At 36.8% G+C, this 25,219-nt stretch overlaps 1 protein-coding gene across 3 annotated transcripts in view; it reads left to right on the top strand.

The window, feature by feature from the left end:
- Positions 1–25,219, top strand: part of LOC105232477 (protein sickie) — a 396,183-nt gene that overhangs the window by 6,703 nt on the left and 364,261 nt on the right. Inside the window, exon 2 of one of the 3 annotated variants that reach the window (XM_049446867.1) lies at positions 12,515–12,946. The exons of the other annotated variants lie outside the window; for them this stretch is intronic. Within the exon in view, the coding sequence (XP_049302824.1) occupies positions 12,887–12,946 (60 nt within the window). The 5' untranslated portion in view covers positions 12,515–12,886. The remainder of the gene's footprint in view (positions 1–12,514; positions 12,947–25,219) is intronic. 3 annotated transcript variants of the gene reach the window in all.

Genomic DNA, 25,219 nt, shown 5'->3' with positions numbered 1-25,219 from the left:
CAAGACGATGGTACAATATCTGAATAAATTATTCAAATAGGACCGTTGTAGTATATATATATATAAATATCTGCCATATAAGTTAATCGAAGAAAATCATGAAATTGTTCTTGCTTTAAATGTCAGTTAAAGTTTCCCTCATTCATCATTAATATGGAAAGGGTTGCAACAAACTATAAACTTAATTTGTCTAATATTGACACATTAACAATAATATCACTCAACCCGAAAGTGTATTATCTCAACCACATTAATCATTTGCCAACTAACAATGCAATTACTGCCACAAACTTAGTATTAACCCTAATATGTATACATTATCACGCCCAATAATTTATAAAGATTACGATTAAATGAAAATTTCAGCTTCCATATAGCGGTATGCGCAGCTTTCAGCATAAACCTTAGGAAACCACAAAACAGCCGCACAAGGGCCAAATTCTTAGGCTTTTAGGTTGGATATTATAGCAATCCAAAGTACACGCAGCCACACTAATGACCCATGCCACATATACATATGTATATAAAGATATGTCATTGTGTACAGAAATACATGTATATAGGCATGTGTGTAAAGCAAAGAACATTGCTGCAGTGAAAGCAAGCTTTTCCTACCCCATTAAATAAACATTTGCCATGAAGACAAAATGTCAAAGGCATACACTCAGGCGCACAAGCCGTAAGGCAAGATTATGCATACACATAAAACTAACAATGTATTCAGTGGCGTAAGAAACTAACAAGCTGTGTCCCGCTTGTCTGTTTAGTTACTCAAACAAGACGGTCGCTCACTTATACGCCACTCACTCACTTACTTGCTAAGCACTTCAGTCACTTTTATGAGCCTCAGCATTTCCTTTGTGTTAACATATGGTTGTATGTTTGTGGAAACACTTCTAAAGGTACAAAAATCCTTAAATTATATTTATTTGACTTGTGGTCCAGTTTAGTCTGTTTTCATTTTCATTGTTTACTTGAGATTGTCTCTCTTTCTTCTAAGCATAATGAATTGCCAAGAGGCTGAGAGCCTCAACTCACACCTTTTTGAACACAGGTAGTACATATTATCCATATATACGATATATTATCATATATCTGTATATCTCCTCTTATATCTGTTTATATTTTGTTGTTGAGTCACTTTTAGTGTACCACATGCCACTTGTCACTTGCCTCTTATACTTCTAAGTACTTGACACCTAACGTTGTCAACTCACCACCACCCTACTTTTCTAGGATATGCAAGGGAAGTTTACCCTTTTGAATTTCTCCTTTATGTGCCGTGTATGTGATTTAATTTTACTGCTAAAACCAACATTTAAAAAACATTATCATTTCTGTAAATATTTTTTAAAACAGCTGCTTTCTTTCTTTGTCAACATAGTCACCTCTACACAAACAAAAGTCTTATTGTCAATTACTGATCGAACCCAGTTGATATTGGGATTTTGAAATAAATAAACGCTCAGGAGATATTGTTACTAGGAAAAGGCGTTTTATAAATGCCATTGTTTATTTTAGGTACTGAACGCTATTATCGCTTAATAGTCAGTCATAGATGTTTAGGCCCGCATACTCGGCATATGTGGACTTGATAAGTTTGGACCCATTTCGAGACATTCGATGATCAAATATTAAGGTCACTACTTGTAAAAAGTTTTCTTCCGATAACTTCATTGGTGTTTAGTTTATGTACTATAAGTATAGGAGCAAAATGAAGGAAATAAAAGAATATAACATTTTGATATATAGAAAACGAAATCGCCAAAACCACCAAGACTAGGTTTTCCAATTTCGCCCCTCTTCATACTGCATAATAGACATACTCGTATCATTACAACTTTATGGACCGAATTTTGTTGAAATTGGTGGAATACTTCTTGAGCTGTAGATTAAACAAAAAATTAAATATTTTATTAGAATTTTTTTAGACCTGTGTAAAATTTCGTGAAGATCGATTGAGTGTTCTTGAGAAATCTTGCCAACCGACACAGTTTAGAGAAAAACTCTTTAAAAGACGGCGCACTTAATCAAGGTAGCCTCGAGCGCACAAGTTTTCAAGGCTGCATCTCCGAAACTATTACTCGGATCAAATTGAAAATTTAGGACAATGTTTTAGAGGTGTTGTAGATAAGGCAATAAAAATTAGTTTTTTGAAACTCTTAAACCCATATAGCCCCTTTAGTAAGCCTTAGAGAGTAACGAATCGAGTAAGCAACTGATATAAGTCAGATAAACAGGCATAATTAAGAAAATTTGGAATAACAAGTGACATATTAATGTAATTTTTGAACATGTATGTATTTCACGTTTTCATTTGGCATTTCTTATAACTCAGCCACATCAATTACTTACAAACTAATAAATTCCATGCCATTTAAAACGTCAAAAAGTTGTCTGGCCAACGATTTAATAAAACTTCACAAACGCCATTGGTAAACGTTTACAATGCCGGCAAAGTTCAATAAAGTCATAGTAAAAGCGTGCATTTCCACAAAGCAATACCGATTCGCAGCAAATATTGCCATATGAGGCGATAATTTATTTAAGGATAACGAATTGCAAGCTGCACATGCGACCGACAAACAGTTAAACTCACTGTTAAGGGTAGTTGTTGTCATTACTGTTGTTGTTGTGGAAATAAAAAGGGATAGCACAAATTGCTGCGAACGCCTTGCAATTTTCGCCCCACACCCATACCAACCCGAGATAGTCTAACAATCATTATTTGTAGAGTGCAAATTACAGAATGATATGTGGGTGTACCTAAGCAAATACTAGCACTAGTGCATGGCATCAGTTTTGGATAGCGGCAATAGTCCATCGAAAGTCAAATAGAAATTGGGGTGCTTTTGTTTTGTACCTTTCGCATCGCTGTTGCATGCGGCAGCTGCTGCAGCAAGTGATTTGTGGATAAAGCGATAGAACACACCAAATTGTTTGGTGGCAACCATGAGAGACTGCATAACGGTAGGTGAAAGCAAACATGTTGAATGAGTTAATTCAATGAAGTGTACGAGTTGCACTGCAAGAAAGCGCTGACCATGCGACGTGGCAATTTATTAGTGCGCTAAAGACAAAGCTTGTTTCTATTATTATGTCCATGAGTGTACATGACATGCTTAATTAAATAAATAAAAATGATTTACAAACCGTGTTATTAATATATATGCACGGTGGAGTCTTGCAAAGCTAACTGAACAAGTGGAACACCACACGCATAAGAATATGAGCGTAATTAGGTTTGTGCGCCCGGAAGTATGCTACTGTGTACATTAATAGTGTAGCATTAATTAAGCGTACAGTCTGCTGTGATTACTCAAGCAAACATATACAAGTGTAGAACAACAACAAAACGCTACTGTGCTCGCCACGCAGCAAGAAATGAACCACAAAATGTTTATGGCCACACTAAAGCATACTCATATATGTATATGTAAGTCTAAGAGCATAAACCATCCAGCGTTGCTTCTTCATTGTTTCCAAACCTGTTTGTTGCTGTTGCACACAAAGGAAAGCGGAATTTATTAGCTGCTTTCGCTGTGATCACACTTTTCACCTTTTAGTGTTGGCAAGTTTATGAGCCAAAAAGGACATGTTAATCTGCCAACGCCAGCTGCTTGCCCCAACATGTGTCTCTATGTGTATGTATGTGGTAGCAGCAGTGTGTTAAATTCCACTTGCACTCATGTATTGCTCGCTCTTGATCCCGTTTGGTCACCTTCGGTCAGCTGGCAATGAATATTATTGGCTGTGTTTACGAGCATTGCTCAGACCCTAGAAATATTTTCAGTTTAATTCTGTTTGCGCACTTTGAAAGCTTTGCATTGGCATCACAAATGTTAACTGTGAAAATAAATTAAACTGTCCTTTAATGAAGTTATGTACCATAAGGTAATGGTTAAGCACATGCTTAATGGCTAGCAGTGGCGTAGTGTGATAGAACAATTTCGGAGGTTGAGAATGGGTCGGGGACCTCCTTCAACTGTGTATGATAATATTTTTTTAAAGCAAATAAAGGGTATCCCTTATTCATTTATCGCTATTTATTTTAAATAAATATATAATTATTTCTCCTATCTACAAAAGTCTTTGTTTCAGACTTTCTGACAACTCGATCTTCCTTGGATTTATTAAAGTATTCTTATTTCGCTTTCTTATCTTCTTCATCTGGCATTACTTATAACATTTTGATTAATTAAAAATCCAAAAGTATATATGAAATATTTTATAAGCTCCTCCTACAGTAATCCACACTACGCCTCTGACTTCATTTATATGTTCATTCCATATCACATGCTTAATTCATTTGTGCTTTTCGTTTTGAAAGCTTTGCCCTGCGGGTGTTAATTATTACTACTTTAATTCGTACCCCAATTTGGCTTAACCTAAATGCTTTTTGAAAGTGAATTAACTTAGACTTGTGTACGGGTCGATGCTCTACTCCCCTCTTGTAGGCTACTATTGGATAGCTGAGCTTGGGGAGGCTTGAACCGCACGGGGCTACCATAAGTTCATGTACCGTCACAAGGTTCTTTAGACCTGAAATCGATTAAGACGTAGTACTCCACTAGGTACTAGCGTTGTGGGAGTTCTAGCAGGCCATTGTCCTATCGGCGTTCATGTCGTAAGGTTTAAAACTTGAGAGAACTTGAGCAAAAACTTCCTTCAGTGAGTTGCGCATTCACTACGATAGCCGAGCGGCTACACCGGCTTTGAGTTCGTTAACTATGCGCTCAAAATTAGTCTAAGAGTACAGGATCTCATTATGAATGCTTTTAAACGTTTGCCGTATTAGGCTTCTAAAAAGCCCGGTTACAGCGTAATCGCGGGAAACTGTATGGCCGATGAACTAAACTTTTCCAATTTCATCCAATTGCCGTTAGATTTTGGACCTCCAGTGAGCTCAGCAAACGCTGGTTCACAACCATAACTTGTGCGACTACGAGATACTCTTGGCCCTAATTGAACCGCACGAAGTCCTCCGAGTTCCTGTGGGTGTTTTTACTGGACGCTGTCCAATAGGTTCACACCCTAGCGGCTAAATATTTTGCCATAGTTGTACGGGAAAAGCGAAATGCTTAGGTACATTCTCCACTAATGTCTTGCTTTGAACTGCTCAAACACTTCGTTGATCCATGAGGATCAGATGATCCATTTTTAAAAGTTTACGGGTAACACAAGGAACGCATATCTGACTGAGAACCATCGATTTTGGATCAACTCTACGACCTGTCCTACCTAACGAAAAAAACTATTTATTGGAAGGGTTTGTGCGTGCAGTTTAAATGGACTAGTCCGGGTCAATTTTGATCAGATGATATTTAGAGTACCATTCAGTACTGATTTCATAGAAGATTTACTATAATAATGTGCATTGAAATTTATTCCTTCCAAATGCTGATTATGTACGTAGAGGAGATTAGATCTCGAGATAGTTTTCCCATTATTGCTTATTTTAAACAAAATTAAAGTTCTCAGTAAAATTTCGACGATTCACTCAAAACTCAATTTATCTCTTTGAGAGCTGTGTGTGCGATTCAGTTTTATTTTATCTCGCAATTCTGAAATCGAAAGTCAATTGGGTTGACTTAAGAAATCATTACCTTGAAAACAGAGGAGCACACTTATTATTTACAACGTCATGATGACGGTGCCTTCAGATACATCCCTGAGTGAAGCCGTCTTTGATTTGTCACAACCCCGGTAACTAAGTTTTTCTGCATGATGCACATGTCAAAGTAGACAATCAATACTCCAGGGATGACTGGCAGACTGAAATGCAGTTTTTCCACCCAAGACAAACAACAGTTAAATGCTTTTAAAGAGCTCCACCGCAGGGAGCTGTGGTTGTGGAGGTTTTCAAGTGGAGTCCTTGCTTGGCACCCTTCTTTTCTGAAAAAAGAGGGGAAAACACTCCAACTATAGACAAATCAGCTGGTTATATATTTAAGGCTGTTTGGTGGCGGGGAGCGATGGATTCACATAGGTAATGCTGATATGTAAACACATAAAATATATGTATGTATATACATATATGTATATGCATGAGTAAACTGTTGTCCAGGCTATTGGTGTGCGCTCGTTGATTATTCATCAATGATGATCAGGTCATAAATTTTTTATTTGCCATGACGCACCGTTCGCAGGCACACGACTCGACTGTCAAACAATAACGGCGCACAGCACGTGACCGTTACAATTACAAATTGCAGTTTACTTGCATAGGCGCGATTCAAAAGGCGTGTGCGTGTGGGTGGACATGTCAGTTTGCTAACATTAACCGACCGTATATACATACAAACTCACGTATACACTGACATATAGCCATACAACATACTTTTCGTGAAAATACAAAAACGATTCGGCAGTTATCTGCAGCGTGAAATACAAGCAGTCTAAACACTTGTTGTAAGCACAGAGCTCAAAAAGTCAAAAAATCCGCTATTTTTTCTCTGCACACGAGTTCTCGGGGTGAAGCCATTGCGGTTGTCTTACCGTCTGTTCGCTGTCGTTTAGTTGATTTTCGATTATAAATCACATGTACCGCAACGCAGCTTGATTTATTGTTTTATTCGGATCAATCTTTAAGGACTCAAGCACTTCTAAGCTGCCTCTGCATCGCTCCCATTTCTCTCACCACATCCACCAGCAGCCCATTGCTGGTGTCTGCTTCCTATGCCGCCAACGCCAGTTGTTTGCTAATTGACTTAAAATTCAATTTGACAGCGCAGACGGCTTTTACGCCGGCGGCAGCATCAGCTTGGTCACGTGCCACAACAATACTAACGGTCCGGTCATTGCCCGTTACACAGCGCAGCTGTATTTGTTGATTTGCCTTTATAACACGCCAAACTTTGATGCGTTAAATTTTACTTAACCTCAAAACGCTGACCTTAAATTGTCGCAATTAATTGCTTTGTGCCGCTAATTTCAGCCGCTTTATGATGAAATAGTAATTTTCACGCTGGTTTTATAGACCATTCCGGTTCTTAAGTTTTACAACTTAATTTTCACTCACACCACTTCACTGCCGCAATGTTATGTTAAGTATGTACTCTTCGTGATATTTTTCTCACAGAGTGCCAGCTGCGCGCCTTCAATAGCTTCTGTGCTGTGTGGAGAAGCTTATTTGTGTCATTGATGAGGGTGTGCTGTGGCCATATGCTTTTTGAAGTTTACTTTCATTGACATGTTACTAAGCTGACTAAAAAGAAAGCTGACTAAGAAGAAAACTTTGTCTTGAAATAAAACCCTACCCTTGAGCAGGAAAATGTGAACGAAGTTCATTTTCGAGAGCCACAAAGTTACAGTAGTAGGTCTCCATAAATATTTTTACTGCATAGACCCTCGTAATATTTTCCAGGTACTGATATTATTCGAGATTTTTCAAAATTTAAAAATCTTTTTTTTTCTTTCGACTCTTATAAGCATCAACATAATATTACCATAATATCAGAGCTATGGCAACACTGTCCTACATGCGGATATTAACTTTTCTTTGAGCGTTTACTTTTAATAAGTTCTTAATGGCGTTGACATAATTTTTCCGCGGCATGAATTTTTGCGCGCGTTATTATCATAAAAGTTTTAATATCGACTTTATTTGCGCCAACTAACGACAATTGAAGTACCATTAAGACAGCAGATGTGGCAGTCAATGTGCCAAGAGGAGCCAGCAGCTGTTGCGCCACATTAGCGCCGCAATTCGTATTGATTTTTCGTTTGAGACATGTGGAGTGAGGTTATATGAATATTTTCGGGTTTACTGATATTTCCTCATACATACGAGTATAGGACAACTATAGAAAAAATGAAAAAGAGAAAAAAATCAAGCTTCCATATTCACTAAAGCATAACAGTTTAAATACACACATGACTGCCACGCCTTCCTCAAATTCAACACAAATTAGCACAAACATCAATCACCACAAAAACGAAAAGAAAGAAAAACCAGCGACCAAACAAAAAACCCGAAATTAAGGTCAAAACTCATAAGGCCAACGAAACCAAACTGAGGAAAAATTCGAAAAATGCGTGAAAAACTATGCTGATTGCAACACCATCTTGCTTTCCGCTCACTTTTTTCTTCGCAGTCAATGGCAAAGCACGTGCCATTCGCCATTTGCCATTTCTTCATTCTTCCTTTCTTGTAGCGAAGGAAGTGTGTAGGGAAATGATATTTTGGTTTCTTTGTGTGCGTATCTGAAGCGTAAATTAGCTCATTTTCCGGTTCAACAAACTCACATGTTCAACTCACCGACGCTGTCATCATGACAGGCTGCCGACTGCCGGCTGCCGACGTGCCAGTCAATGCTTGCCTCGGAAATGCCAGATAAAAGTTGTGGCAGCAAAGAAAGTTGGCAAACAGTAAGATGAGCCTGACTTGCCTGGGTGATGTGCTGTTATTAACTGTATTCAGAAGTAGCAGCTGTTTGCCAAAATGCTTACTATTTCGGTGTTTATTTTTTCAGGGAGGTTGGATGGTACTCGTATTTAAAAGGTCTGACATGAAAGTGAAGGTTGGCCGTATCAGATTAGTATTTTGAAATACTTAGCTTATTTCTAAATTTATATTTTTACAAAATATTCCAGCTTTGTAGAGAGCAATTTCTACTTCTGAAAGGTGAGTATAATAATTCTCACTGTTCCTTGAGATCTCGTTATGTACATTAACTCAAAATGTAGCAATGAAACATACCCGGAATTATATTCGGTCAGTTACAATTAAGCCTGTAAGCGTTCCTCAAAATAATTTGGGGAATATTTTCTAAATTTTTGAGTGTAATGTCGTGTTTCTTATTCGAAAAATGTAGCAATGTTTTTTTCTGGGAATGAACGTTGAGCGAACCATTCATCAGATGGAACCATAAACCTACTTACTTAAAGGCTTCATTGAATATGTATGTCTTTTTAATCAAAAACATCTTTTCACTAAAACTCCTTTTTTAAATAGAATATCACAGGAAGAATAAGGGTATACAGATCCTTTTGATGTAAGAGCTGGCCAGTCTATCTATCTATCAATAAAATATTGATTAATAACGAGCTTTCTTGAGACCCAGAATGTCTGTGAATTGTTGACCGTGAGAGAGTAATCTTAGACCTAGAATGGTTTAGGTTAAAATGTCGATTTTAACAGGGATCTCACTTGAAAAACTTATAGCCGGTACGTTGTGATATCTTAAAGTCATATAAAATTGATAATAAAGTTGAGACGATCACAAATTTGTTGATGTGGCTAATGTCAATTTCGAATATGTCTCCTTGTTCGCCAGAAGTAAGATTGTCGAGACATTTCAACCACTGACTTGTCGATGTCACTAATATTAGTATGTCTCCTGGTTCGACAAAGGTAGGATTGTTGAGACGTTTCAACATCTATCTTGCAAAAGCAGGACAATGGAGGAACGTGCGTGTAGCGTGTATGTCTCCACCTCATCTTCTTCTATATAACTTTTACAGTTTGCATCGGCATAGATTTTTATTCTTACAGCAGGAATGGCTATTGAACAATGGCTAGTAAGAACTCCTATGACTGTGATGAGATGAACTTTGCTAATGATAAGTAGCTACATAAGTAGATCTCCTACGTTTTAATGTAGGCCAAAAAGCAGTCGCATGAAGACGGGTTATCAATCAAAGCCGCGAGGAAACCGTTGACTTTGTAGGTAATATACTATATTACATTACGTTTACTTGACTTTATATGTATTATATTCAACTAATAGAGGAGATTTAATATAATAGATTAGCAAAAAGTGGATAGCGAGACTTACAAAGCAGAACTCAATTTTAAAACATCCGCAACTAGACTTCTCTTTTCATTGTTTTATGACTTTATATTATTTATTCATCATACCACAATTTTAAGAAACAAAATGTATTTTCCTAATTTTCTCTTCCACAAATCTTCTTAACTTTCGTTCTTACGTGATTAGTCCAAAACTTTAATATCCTTCAAATTCCCTCTCAATGCAAATAGAAAAGCTTTATGAAAACTAATCGCAGCAGAAATTTAAGAAATATACAAAAACAGAAACTTTGTAGCTCATGACAATGAACCTTTGGGGATCGCAAAAAGTAATAAATTTAGTCCGAGCACGTATTTTCACAACAAAATAGCAAAATTCCGTTGCCATTTCATCTTGGCAATCACATGGCTGGGGAGGTGGAGCGGTGGGTGAAATGAGACGCACAGCCTGTCGCGACAAAAATCTGCCAAATAAAGATAAAAGCAATGGAAAGACACACATTAATACATATACAGATATATGTTTAAAAAGACATAGATACATAGAGATACAAATTAAAGCTAGAGATTTGGTTAGAACGCACGCAATCCGAACGACCTTCATTTTTGAGTAAATACATATATATTTTACTTGACAAATTTTATATACAGTTACTATCACATTAATTAGACTCATATAAAGTCGAATTCGTTTGAAAAGATTTATGTTGAAGAAGGGTAACCAGACCAATAAGTGAACTTAAAAAAATGAAATTCTTCTTCAATATAACGAATCAATTTTAATTGAAGTAGAAAATTAAATAGAATTATTGCTTTTCATTCAAATTTCAACAACACTACTAAAGCTACTCGTATCATATCAACCTCTTCAAAATGACATTCAAATCCATTGGCTCGAGGTAATCCAAGGCTGGTAACCCCATGTTGACAGCTTGCTTTGGGGAATTATCAACGCGAATTGCCAGCGAGTGCAAAGTAAGCAAAACGCTGAATGTTCGCTACTCGCAAAGGACAATACAGGACGTTGGTAATAATTCATGCGGGTCGCCAACACACGCACCTACACCAACACACTTGCACGGATACTTACAAATTCCGCTTTGTGCGCGCAAAGTGTCAGCGTTGCGCTTTTTAGTATTACAATACAGGAGATATACAAGCCAACATACTTTTGTTGATGACTGTTTGTGTAGGAGAGGCCTTAGGTTGGATGAGGCGAAGAAAGACGAATGCGACCCGTATCGTATGCCGATGTGTTTTCAAATCGCTTGTCGCGCATCAAGTGATATGAGATGATAAGCTGGCGGATCATACTAACTATAAATGAATTATATTTCTGATTTAAATTTTTGTAATATTTGTGGAAATATTTTTTACTTGCATTCCAAAGAATTAACCGTTAAAGATAATTCAATGTATTAAGATTAGTTTTTTTGCTTTGGTATGAATAACGTATCTATCGGATTTCATCGATACCTAATACGCTTTTAAAACTAACTTTGAGGTTATGAAACATAGCATTCTGATTAAATCCGTTTCACCACTGACAAAAAAGACGTCTAGAACTGTCTTTTATCAATTCTATCTTCAAAAGTTGTATGTATAACTTATGAGGACCGTTTTTTCTTCCTATTTGTTCCGTGATTTGCAGAGCTCTGTCTATGAAACTCAGACCAAACCATATCGCAAGAAATCCATAGATTTTTTGCCTTTAACAAGATTCATCTAGCCTTGGTCGTGGAGTTAAAGTCCAGTAAGAACCAGATCATAAGCATCCAAGTGGTGAACTAAAAACTAGAAGCCAATTGTTGAAGTTATTTGGAAGATAGCCAAATAGAATCACCTCGATACTTTCTTCAAGACTATCCATTTTTCATAAGACTAAGTTCGAAGGACGTCATTTTAGTAAGTTAGACAACTATTTGCAAAATGGAGTCAAATTTAGACTCTTCCACAGATCTGTGACGACCTCATTCTGTTTACAAATAAATAGGTGTTAGACTCATGATTCGAAGCAGTTGGTTTTGCAAAGGACCGCTATATCAGTTGAAGTATGGTCGCCGCTGAAAGGATCGGATTTTCTGCCTAACTTAAACGTTCTGAAAGAGAACGCGATCGGCCTTGCTGAAGGTGAAGAGTTCTCTAGACCTCTTGCGATTTACTCTGGGCCAGAAATACTTTGTGAATGCACAGTTTGTAGTAGTTGACCAACGCCTACTGAGCTGGTCAGTCCAATAGTGAGCCACAAGAAGCCAATCAAGCTCCTACCCGTTCCCGTTTCGAAATGATTGTGACTGGAGTACCTGTCCTAGCGAGCTCATCAGCCTAACAGTTTCCTCCAAAGCTGCTGTGGTCAGGCACGCAAATCAGTCTAATCTTGAAATAACTCAATACTAGAGAAACAAAGTCTAGACATATTTTCACTACTCATGAACGTACAGAAGCGGACGGAAGGCTAATACCACTGCCTTACTATCGGATTTGATAATCACTACTTTAAGTGTATCTGCCGTAAAGATAGCATTATATGTATCTTCATTCAACTTCATTGATCTACATAGATCTACGGCTACCTTTACGGCAGCCTACGCCGTCTTGAAGACGCCACAGTGATCAGGAAGTCCAAAATAGAAAGTTCCGACAGTGTACTCCTACTATTTTCTATTGTATATTAATAGTAATATATAAGTCTACATTTTTCTTATAAACATAAGCTCCAAACCAGATTTGACACAACTTAGTTTTCTTCTCTACTTTCAGAGCTCTCCAGCTCATAGAGCATACTTTGCATGCACCTGTTATGTGATAAATTAACCCGTCAATTACCGCTTAAGTGAAACTGGCAACAATATAAGATTGCAATCAACGCAAAGCTCTTTATTAGCTGCGCGTAAAAGTTAACGGTATATATTTGTCAGCAAAATGCACGAGCCAAAAACAGCAAGAGCATTAGCCAGCAATCAATCAGGCTAAACGAAAGCAAAGTGAAGGAGTAAACACATACATATTTACACCTGCACATATGTATATATGTACGCTATGCCTGTAGCGAAGAAGTCGCCTTAAAGCAGCAAGAAATTTTCCCACCGTCATCTAGCGGCGCGTTAAAAAGCGCAAAGTGTTCGAGCGAAAATGCCGCACCATCATCATGTCGACTACAACCGGAAGTACTCCGCCCAGGAAACGATACAGGTAAGTGTTTGTTTTCATATAAAAACCGACTCGTTTCATATTAAGCCATTTGTTTAGATATAAACGGTCGTTGTGTGTATGTATGTGTGTGTGTGACTTAATGCATGAGCTCATACGTATATATAGGGTGATTTTTTAAGAGCTTGATAACTTTTTTTTAAAAAAAAACGCATAAAATTTGCAAAATCTCATCGGTTCTTTATTTGAAACGTTAGATTGGTTCATGACATTTACTTTTTGAAGATAATTTCATTTAAATGTTGACCGCGGCTGCGTCTTAGGTGGTCCATTCGGAAAGACCAATTTTGGGCAACTTTTTCGAGCATTTCGGCCGGAATAGCCCGAATTTCTTCGGAAATGTTGTCTTCCAAAGCTGGAATAGTTGCTGGCTTATTTCTGTAGACTTTAGACTTGACGTAGCCCCACAAAAAATAGTCTAAAGGCGTTAAATCGCATGATCTTGGTGGCCAACTTACGGGTCCATTTCTTGAGATGAATTGTTGTCCGAAGTTTTCCCTCAAAATGGCCATAGAATCGCGAGCTGTGTGGCATGTAGCGCCATCTTGTTGAAACCACATGTCAACCAAGTTCAGTTCTTCCATTTTTGGCAACAAAAAGTTTGTTAGCATCGAACGATAGCGATCGCCATTCACCGTAACGTTGCGTCCAACAGCGTACAAACCACACCAAACAGTGCATTTTTCGGGATGCATGGGCAGTTCTTGAACGGCTTCTGGTTGCTCTTCACCCCAAATGCGGCAATTTTGCTTATTTACGTAGCCATTCAACCAGAAATGAGCCTCATCGCTGAACAAAATTAAAGCGCGAAACACATTTCGAACCGAACACTGATTTTGGTAATAAAATTCAATGATTTGCAAGCGTTGCTCGTTAGTAAGTCTATTCATGATGAAATGTCAAAGCATACTGAGCATCTTTCTCTTTGACACCATGTCTGAAATCCCACGTGATCTGTCAAATACTAATGCATGAAAATCCTAACCTCAAAAAAATCACCCGTTATATGTGACTGTGCGCGTGTGCAACCACTTGTCCTTGCAAGTTGAAGTGTAAACGCGCACTTGGCGTGATTGAGTATAATATTTTATTTCCTACTTCCGCGTAGATGCAAACTAAAACAACAATATCACGTAGAAATGGTAATGAAAATGTGAAGAGACTTTAGTTAAGCAGCAGGAATAGTTGTAGCTATTATACTTAAGTCTTTTAAAATTAAAAAAAAAAAAACAAAATAAGCAGAAAAGAAATAATAACAGCAAAAACTACACAATATTCTTAAGTTTCAGCGGACATTTCGTAATTAACACAAATTGACAACTCTTATTCTAATTTGTTTTTTGTTGTTTTTTCTTTTAATTTGCGTAAAATAAATTGCTTTTCTTAATGCCAATGACAAGTGCCTTGCTTCGTTGAATTCGTGGTACGCGACCAAATGCCATTTCATTAAAGTAGTGTAAGGGCGAAGGCAATTTGTTAAGACAGGTTTTTAATTCATAAGAATATACATGGTTAGATTTCCTTTGCCTAAAAATATGGATAAGGTTTTGAAAATGTGCAACTTAGAGAGCAAAAGTCAAGAAATTTAAGGAAAAAGAGGATGCAAAATGAAGTTAAAAGATGGTTATATTTCGTTAGACAAATAGCTCAAAACCTTTCCATTCCCAAATACACAGCTGAGCCTTAAGACACGAAAATAAAGCTATCTGAGTAATTTGCTGATTCTATGTATAATATTGAGTGGTCGAAAAAGTTTTTCGTATCTCTAATCATACTTCAACTTATTTTTTTTAATAACTATTTCTAATGAACTTTAATGATCCACATATGTACCACTTTGGTCAACCACTTTTTTCCATTTTTTCCGCTTCTGCATTATTCCATGCATTATTCCATCAGTGCAAAACTTTTCTGGTATCTCAGCTAAAAACTGCGACAAGTAATTTTTTCAGGCTTCTCTTGAAACCAACTTTACTCCATTTAAGGGAGTTTTGCATTGACTGAAACAAATAGTAGTCCAATGGTGCAAGGTCAGGGCTTTATGTTGAATACTTCCAGTCAAGTTATTTCAGTTTTTGCCGAATCATCGAAGATGTGTGTGGTGTTCTATTGATCAGTTCTGGCCGTTTTTTTCGATTGATTGCTTCCTTCTCATCAGTTGTTGACAGTAAAATGTAGAATCATTCGTTCGACCTGGCTGGAGCAGCTCGTAGTGGATGATTCCTTTCCAATCCAAACAAATACTCAGCATAACCTTTCGAAGCATCACTTATGGCTTTGTGACCATTTGTTAAGCTTCACCACGGTTGAAAAACGATATCTTTCGCACATTATTGCCGTATTTTATTCACTTTTCATATCCTGTTACCATTCGCTTCAGAAATGATTTGATTTCATTTCGTTTCAGCAAAGAATCGCAGATGTTAAATCGCTCCATTAAATTTTTCACAGACATTTCATGTAGTACCCAAACATCTAGCTTCTTTTAGTAGTCAACCTTTTTTAAATGGTTCAAAACCATTTGATGATGAATGTTAAGTTCCTTAGCAATATCATGGCTGCTTATGTGTCGGTCTTGGTCAATCTTCTCCATAGGTCGATTAGGTCGACCAGAGCGAGGTGTATCTTTCATATCGAAACTTCCAGAACGGAAGCGAGCGAACCATTTTTGTGCTACACGAACTGATACAGCATCGTCTCAGAGTGCTTCTAATTAAAGTAGTTTATGTAATATAAACGAATTTATGGTTAAATAGGACAGTATTTTCTTCCTATATCCTCCTCGGGCTCCAATTTTTCCTCTAATCCTTGATTTAAGGATATGATTTTCATCATTTTCTATGTCAAATACCGCACCATTTAGTTGCTTGTAAAAATATCGATTTATGCAATGGATTGTTGAATAAGACTACATGCGTACCATATCCAGATAATTTAGGAATTTACTCGATATTTCTTTATATTTCGAAATTAATTACATTTTTATTAGAACATATTTTTTTTCATAATTTTTGTTTAACTAAAAGTTCAAATATAAAAGCTGTTTCATACTATAGTCCATATAATGTATGTTATTACACGAACTGTTTCATTAAGTGAATCAGAAAAACATAAATAACGGTATAACAAAAACACGATTTTTTTTGCTACCATTGCAAATACGCTCTAACGGTTGTTTTTTTTTTGAACGCAACCTCTAAACTTCTATGAATAAAGCATGCAAAAACACATTTCTCTCCATAACGCGCGAACGGAAAACAGCTCGCGCTTATATGCCACTCTTTCGCGCCAAACGCTCGCTTTGAATTCCCCATTGGCGCAATTTGACAGGCTAATGAAACGTTGTTGAGGAATTTTAAATGCTTGTTGTTTGTCGCGCTTGCCATTTGTCTTCCCACCATCACCCAAACTCCGCGCTATTATCTAGTAATCTCAACCGCCTCCCCCTCGTTTTCGCCTTTATAATACGCCCCAGCACCTACGCAGTGTGACGCTGCTTGACATTTATTGTGCGGGATATGAAATTTTTATTGCCTTTGATACTGCGAAACTTTCATGCTTAAATTAGATTAGATGAAACTTTGCTGTTTTCGAAAGAGTGGAGAAAGCGTTGTAGAAGATTTGTTATTTCTTAATATTCGGTAAAGTTTTAATGTCTTTAATTTGTGCGCAATAAGCAAAAATTTATGTTTACAAGTGCTTTAATTAGTTCGCTTGCGTAATTAACTCATCATTTATAGAATGACAATGAACATTTTAGAATGGAATTAAATAATTGAAGAGTGTGGCAATGTTGGTGGGTGTATTTGTTATTCGAAGTGTGTGAGAAATAAGATTTTATTATTTATGCGTTCGAATTGCATATTATCACAAGTTTCATATTGGTCTCAATTAATCCATTAGTCTGATAAGTGACTATATCAACAAACATTGTCTTGAATTGTCTTTGGTAAAAATAAATTGTTTCAAGTATTTGATTTGGAGGGATCAGTTTGATTTTTTTGATTTCGTGAAAATATGTTGTAAAATATAAAAGTTCAGTTTGTGCGGCAGCTATAGGCTATAGTGGTAAGATATTGGTCGTTCTGAGAAATGAGCAGTTTATTAGGAAAAACAGGTAGTGTGCAAAGATTTAGATCTATATCTTAAAAATTCCTAGTTCGCGTATATACAGACGGACAGACGAAGGCCATGGCTTAATCGACTCAGCTCATCACGCATATGATTTATTTATACACTTCATAGGGTCTCCATTATAACCTTCTAAATTCAAAATTACCTGTTCGTATACCAGTCACTAGGAAAGTCCCCGACCACATTTTTTGGCAAAATTTGTTTTACTTTCAACATACTTCCCTTAAAGGGTAATAGACTCATTATAGCGACCCTTCAACTTTTCGATACTATTTTTGTTGTACAATTCAAAATAGCCCTCAGTTTCGGCGATCATCTCTTCATTCGACGAAGATTTCTTCACAGCGAGCATTCTTTTGAGATCTCAGAACAGGAAGTAATTAGTTTCTAGGGGTCTATTTTGGAGTATACGGTGAATGAGGGAGCAATTAGAAGCACAATTCATAGAGTTTTGGTATCGTGCTTGTGACATGGTGCATTGTCTTGGTGAAACAGCACTTTCTATTTCTCCAAATGCTAGCTATTTTCGGCATTTTCGTTCTTCGAACGGCGTAATAACGCTTGAGCTCACTTCAATAAAAATTGTTCCTTAAGCATCTCAAAATACAGAAGCCATAACCTTGCCAGACGACCTGCAAACCCTGAATTAAATTGAATTTTTCCCTAATATTTTATCAAATCGAAATTTTTTATCGTTTTTTTTTCTCCCCCGAAAGTCCTGAAATGTTCATAGCTCGTAATGAAATTTTTCATGGGCTTAAGATTACATCAAGAGCTCTACTTTTGAACTAAAAAATCTTTTGAGGCGCTGAACCCGAATAACCCCAGAAGGGCAAAATTGATTGTGAGTAACGGGTGATTTTTTTGAGGTTAGGATTTTCATGCATAAGTATTTGACAGATCACGTGGGATTTCAGACATGGTGTCAAAGAGAAAGATGCTCAGTATGCTTTGACATTTCATCATGAATAGACTTACTAACGAGCAACGCTTGCAAATCATTGAATTTTATTACCAAAATCAGTGTTCGGTTCGAAATGTGTTTCGCGCTTTACGTCCGACAAATTTTGTTCAGCGACGAGGCTCATTTCTGGTTGAATGGCTACGTAAATAAGCAAAATTGCCGCATTTGGGGTGAAGAGCAACCAGAAGCCGTTCAAGAACTGCCCATGCATCCCGAAAAATGCACTGTTTGGTGTGGTTTGTACGCTGGTGGAATCATTGGACCGTATTTTTTCAAAGATGCGTTACGGTGAATGGCGATCGCTATCGTTCGATGCTAACAAACTTTTTGTTGCCAAAAATGGAAGAACTGAACTTGGTTGACATGTGGTTTCAACAAGATGGCGCTACATGCCACACAGCTCGCGATTCTATGGCCATTTTGAGGGAAAACTTCGGACAACAATTCATCTCAAGAAATGGACCCGTAAGTTGGCCACCAAGATCATGCGATTTAACGCCTTTAGACTATTTTTTGTGAGGCTACGTCAAGTCTAAAGTCTACAGAAATAAGCCAGCAACTATTCCAACTTTGGAAGACAACATTTCCGAAGAAATTCGGGCTATTCCGGCCGAAATGCTCGAAAAAGTTGCCCAAAATTGGACTTTCCGAATGGACCACCTAAGACGCAGCCGCGGTCAACATTTAAATGAAATTATCTTCAAAAAGTAAATGTCATGAACCAATCTAACGTTTCAAATAAAGAACCGATGAGATTTTGCAAATTTTATGCGTTTTTTTTTTAAAAAAAGTTATCAAGCTCTTAAAAAATCACCCTTTATAAGTTTTCGCTCCGTTGTCGCTCGTCTGTTTAGTTACTCAAACAAGACGGTCGCTCACTTATACACCACTCACTCACTTACTTGCTAAGCACTTCAGTCACTTTTATGAGCCTCAGCATTTCCTTTGTGTTAACATATGGTTGTATGTTTGTGGAAACACTTCTAAAGGTACAAAAATCCTTAAATTATATTTATTTGACTTGTGGTCCAGTTTAGTCTGTTTTCATTTTCATTGTTTACTTGAGAAACTCACACTGCTTTATGTTCATTTTATTATTTATGTATAACTAACAGGCAACTTCTATGACATTTTTGTATAATATTTGCTGAGTTGTTGCTGTTGCTTTAAACTTTTTTGTTGTCTCTCTTTCTTCTAAGCCTAATGAATTGCCAAGAGGCTGAGAGTCTCAACTCACACCTTTTTGAACACAGGATGTATATATTATTCATATGTATAAAGTATATGATATATTCTCATATATCTGTGTATTTGCTCTTATATTTGTTTATATTTTGTTGTTGAGCCACTTTTAGTGTGCCACATGCCACTTGTCACTTGCCTCTCATACTTCTAAGTACTTGATACTTAACGTTGTCAACTCATCACCACCCAACTTTTCTGGGATACGTAAGGGAAGTTTACCCTTTAGAATTTCTCCTTTATGTGCCGTGTATGTGATTTAATTTTACTGCTAAAACCAACATTTAAAAAACATTATCATTTCTGTAAATATTTTTTAAAACAGCAGCTTTCTTTCTCTGTCAACAAAAAGGTGACCAAACAAAGGTCTTATTGTCAACTAATGATCGAACCCAGTTGATATTGGGATTTTGAAATAAATAAACGCTCAGGAGATATTGTTACTAGGAAAAGGCGTTTTATAAATGCCATTGTTTATTTTAGGTACTGAACGCTATTATCGCTAAATAGTCAGTAATAGATGTTTAGGCCCGCATACTCGGCATATGTGGACTTGTTTGGACCTATTTCGGTAATTTCGAGACATTCGATGATCAAATATTAAGGTCACTACTTGTAAAAAGTTTTCTTCCGATAACTTCATTGGTGTTTAGTTTATGTACTATAAGTATAGGAGCAAAATGAAGGAAATAAAAGAATATAACATTTTCATATATAGAAAACGAAATCGGAAAACCACCAAGATTAGGTTTTCTAATTTCGCCCCTCTTCATACTGTATGTCATTACAACTTTATGCACCGAATTTTGTTGAAGGTGGTGGAATCCTTACTGAGCTATAGATTAAACAAAAAATGAAATATTTTATTAGAATTTTTTTAGACCTGTGTAAAACTTCGTGAGGATCGATTCAGTGTTCTTGAAAAATCTTGCCAACTGACTTCAAAACCACAGTTTAGAGAAAACGGCGGAAAATACGGCACACTTAATCAAGCTAGCCTCGAGCGCATACGTTTTTAACGCTGTACCTCCGAAACTGTTACTCAGATCAACTTGAAAATTTAGGGCAATATTTTAGAGATGTTGTAGAATTTAAAAGGCAATAAAAAATCGGTTTCATGAAACTCGTAAACCCATGTAACCCCTTTAGTAAACCTTAGAGAGTAACGAATCGAGTAAACAAATGGTATAAGTCAGATAAAAGGGTCATAAGTAAGAAAATGTGGAATAACAAGCGACATATTAATGTAATTTTTGAACATGTATGTATTTCACGTTCTCACTTGGCATTTCATATAACTCAGTCACATCAATTACTTACAAACTAATAAATTCCCTTCCATTTAAAACGTCAAAAAGTTGTCCGACCAACGATTTAATAAAACTTCACAAACGCCATTGTGTTAAACGTTTGCAATGCCGGCAAAGTTCAATAAAGTCATAGTAAACGCGTGCATTTCCACAAAGCAATTCCGATTCGCAGCAAATATTGCCATATGAGGCGATAATTTATTTAAGGATAACGAATTGCAAGCTGCACATGCGACCGACAAACAGTTAAACTCACTGTTAAGGGTAGTTGTTGTCATTACTGTTGTTGTTGTGGAAATAAAAAGGGATAGCACAAATTGCTGCGAACGCCTCGCAATTTTCGCCCCACACCCACACCAACCCGAGATAGTCTAACAATCATTATTTGTAGAGTGCAAATTACAGAATGATATGTGGGTGTACCTAAGCAAATACTAACACTAGTGCGTGACATCAGTTCTGGATAGCGGCAATAGTCCACCGAAAGTTAAATAGAAATTGGGGTGCTTTTGTTTCGTACCTTTCGCATCGCTGTTGCATGCGGCAGCTGCTGCAGCAAGTGATTTGTGGATAAAGCGATAGAACAAAGCAAACATGTTGAATGAGTTAATTCAATGAAGCGTACGCGTTGCACCGCAAGAAAGCGCTGCCCATGCGACGTTGCAATTTATGAGTGCGCTAAAGACAAAGCATGTTTCTATTATTATGCCCGTGAGTGTACATGACATGCTTAATTAAATAAATAAAAATGATTTACAAACCGTGTTATTAATATATATGCACGGTGGAGTCTTGCAAAGCTAACACCGCACGCATAAGAATATGAGGGTAATTAGGTTTGTGCGCCCGGAAGTATGCTACTGTGTACATTAATAGTGTAGCATTAATTAAGCGTACACTATGCTGTGATTACTCAAGCAAACATATACAAGTGTAGAACAACAACAAAACGCTACTGTGCTCGCCACGCAGCAAGAAATGAACTACAAAATGTTTATGACCACACTAAAGCATACATACTCATATATGTAGAAAGGTATAAGTGCAAGAGCATAAACCATCCAGCGTTGCTTCTTCATTGTTTCCAAACCTGTTTGTTGTTGTTGCGCACAAAGGAAAGCGGAATTTATTAGCTGCTTTCGCTGTGACCACACATTTCACCTTTTAGTGTTGGCAAGTTTATGAGCCAAAAAGGACATGTTAATCTGCCAACGCCAGCTGCTTGCCCCAACATGTGTCTCTATACGTATGTACGAGTATGTGGTAGCAGTAGTGTGTTAAATTCCACTTGCACTCATGTATTGCTCTATCTTGATCCCGTTTGGTCACCTTCGGTCAGCTGGCAATGAATATTATTGGCTGTGTTTACGAGCATTGCTCAGACCCTAGAAATATTTTCAGTTTAATTCTGTATGCTTTGAAAGCTTTGCATTGGCATCACAAATGTTAACTGTGAAAATAAATTAAATTGTCCTTTAATGAAGTTATGTACCATAAAGTAATAGTTAAGCACATGCTTAATGGCTAGCAGTGGCGTAGTGTGATAGAACAATTTCGGACGTTGAGAGGGGGTAGAGAACCTCTTTCAACTGTAAAGATATTGAGTGCTTAATTTTTTTTTAAGTAGATCAAGGGTATTTCCTATTCATCTATTACCATTTATTTCAAATAAGTATATAATTATAGCTCCTACCTACAAAAGCCTCTGTTTCGAATTTTATGAAAACTCTATCTTGCGCGGATTTATTAAAATATTTTTATCTTGCTTTTTTATCTGCCGCTGACATTATTCATAACATTTTGGTTAATTAAAAGTCTAAAAGTATATATAAAATATTTTAAAAGCACCTGTTACAATAATCCAAACTACGTCTCTGACTTCATTTATATGTTCATTCCAAATAACATGCTTAATTCATTTGTGCTTTTCGTTTTGAAAGCTTTGCCCTGCGGGTGTTAATTATTACTACTTTAATTCGTACCCCAATGTGGCTTAACCTAAATGCTTTTTGAAAGTGAATTAACTTAGAATTGTGTACGGGTCGGTGCTCTACTCCCCTCTTGTAGGCTACTATTGGATAGCTGAGCTTGGGGAGGCTTGAACCGCACGGGGCTACCATAAGTTCATGTACCGTCACAAGGTTCTTTAGACCTGAAATCGATTGAGACCACTAGGTCTGGAGTACTAACTCTACTAGGTGTACTAACTCTACTAACTCCTATCGGCGTTCATGTCGTGAGGTTTAAAACTTGAGAGCTCATACTTTCGGATATCCCACCGAACCGCTTGAGCAAAAACTTCCCTTAGTGAGGTGTGTATTCACCTCTATAGCCGAGCGGCCGATGAACTAAACTTTTCCAATTTCATCCGATTGGAAGCGAGTAGGTTTTTCTCTTGCATACTGGCGTTAGATTTTGGACCTCCAGTGAGCTCAGCAAACGCTGGTTCACAACCATAACTTGTGCGACTACGAGATACTCTTGGCCCTAATTGAACCGCACGAAGTCCTTCAAGTTCCTGTGGGTGTTTTTACTGGACGCTGTCCAATAGATTCACACCCTAGTGGCTAAATATTCTCCTCTATTGTATTGCCTTTACCTGCTCAAACACTTTGTTGATCCATGAGGATCAGATTATCCATTTTTAAAAGTTTACGGATAACATGAAGAACGCATATCTGTCCGACTGAGAACCATCGATTTTGCATAAACTCAATGACTAAATCTAAGCTTGCAAAACAACTGTGTGCCGAAAAAATTTATGCGTGCAGTTAAAATGGACTAGTCCGGGTCAAATTTGATCAAATAGTACTAATAGATATACAGTGTGCGAAAAAACTAAAGCACGGATTCTACCTTGCCGGTATTTAACTGAATAAAATCATAAAGTAGGCATTGAATGATGTTTTATTGAGTTGTGCTATTAGCTCATGTATTCTTCTTTTAAAATTAGTAAAAATTAAACATATTAACTTATTAACAAAAAATATAAAATTCCATATATGAAAAATTATAAAAGTCTGGTGCGACAAAACTAAAGCACGAAATGATTTTATGATTGAAAAAATTTTATCTTTCTATTTTTGGTTGTGTATCCCTTATTTTTCAATATAGCTGCACATCGGCGAAGAATGGACGTAATTAATTTATTTGATGTGACACATGAAATGCTTTTCCATGCTTCCTTTACTTGTATGAATAAAGCGTCCTTATTTTTACAATTCTTACGTCTGATTTTTCGATTCACAATTTCCCATTGGTTCTCTATGGGATTGAGATCTGGTGATTATGCGGGTCACTTCGAGACCTCAATCATGTTATCAATAAACCACTGTTTTACATAAAAAGCAGTGTGTTTCTGTTCGTTGTCTTGTTGATCACTTCATTTGAAAGGCATTTCTTTTGCAGCATGCGGCAGTATAATATTCTGAAAAATATTTTTATGCTTAAATTTGTCTATTATACTAATTATATGATGAATTGGCCCTATTCCATTCCCTGAAAAACAACCCCACACTAGTACATTGTCTCCACCGTGTTTCACTGTGCCTGTCGTATAACGTGAATTTAGGCGTTATTCCTTCAGTCTGCCTATCAGCTTCAGCCCAACCGAATCTTTCATAATAAACTTAGATTCGACAGAAAAAAGTACAGTTTGCCATTTGGTAATCGTCCAATTTACGACCTTCCTCACAAATTCCAGTCGCACCAGTCTGTTCTTTAAAGAAATATACGGCGTTTTTGCACTAACTTGCTACAGGTAGCATGAAAATCCCCCATGGACAGCTCGACGTTGTATGGATCTGTGTAATATGTTTAACCGTAATTGTCTTACAATAGATGTTGCCGATATAACGTGGTAATTTTTTATTGCCCGAGTGACTGCCTTATCCTCTCTTTCGGTTGTTTTCCACGGCCTTCCACCTCTATGCACTGTAACTGAAGAGCCTGATTTGCGAAATCGGCTTAATGTTCGGGAAACAATAGGATGATTTATTCCAAACTGTTTTGCTATAGTCATAGCCGATTCTCTTTTCTTAAAATAACTAACAATTTTTTCTCTAAAATTAGCGGAATAGTAATTTCGAGCCATTGATATACCTTTCACTTAAACATACAACCAAACGTATTGAATAACGAACTGCAACTGAATATGCACTAATATTTTTCTATTTAGCTAATAACTACACATATTAAACATTTTCTGATCATTGCAAACCGTTAGAAAAACAATTAATGTGAATTCTTAGTTATGTGCTTTAGTTTTGTCGCACCAGATTTTTGGAGTTCTTCATATATTTAATTTTATGTATTATTTTAGTAAGTTAATTTGTTTAATTTTTATTAATTTTAAAAGAAGAATACATGAATTAATAGCACAACTCAATAAAACATCAAACAAGGTAGAATCCGTGGTTTAGTTTTGTCGCACACTGTAAATCATTTCTGAGTTTCTGAGTTCATAGGAGATTTACTAAAATAATATGCATTGAAATCTATATCCTTCAAATGCTGATTATAAGAGAAGAATACGTTCGATCTCGAGATAGTTTTCCCATTACACAAGTCGACAAATAAAAAGCGAAAAAATGCAACTGTCTTGGC

The sequence above is a fragment of the Bactrocera dorsalis genome, chromosome 1 (assembly GCF_023373825.1).
Source record: "Bactrocera dorsalis isolate Fly_Bdor chromosome 1, ASM2337382v1, whole genome shotgun sequence".
NCBI lineage: Eukaryota > Metazoa > Arthropoda > Insecta > Diptera > Tephritidae > Bactrocera > Bactrocera dorsalis.
Note: the sequence above shows the minus strand (reverse complement) of the source record. Positions and strands in the feature narration are given on the sequence as shown.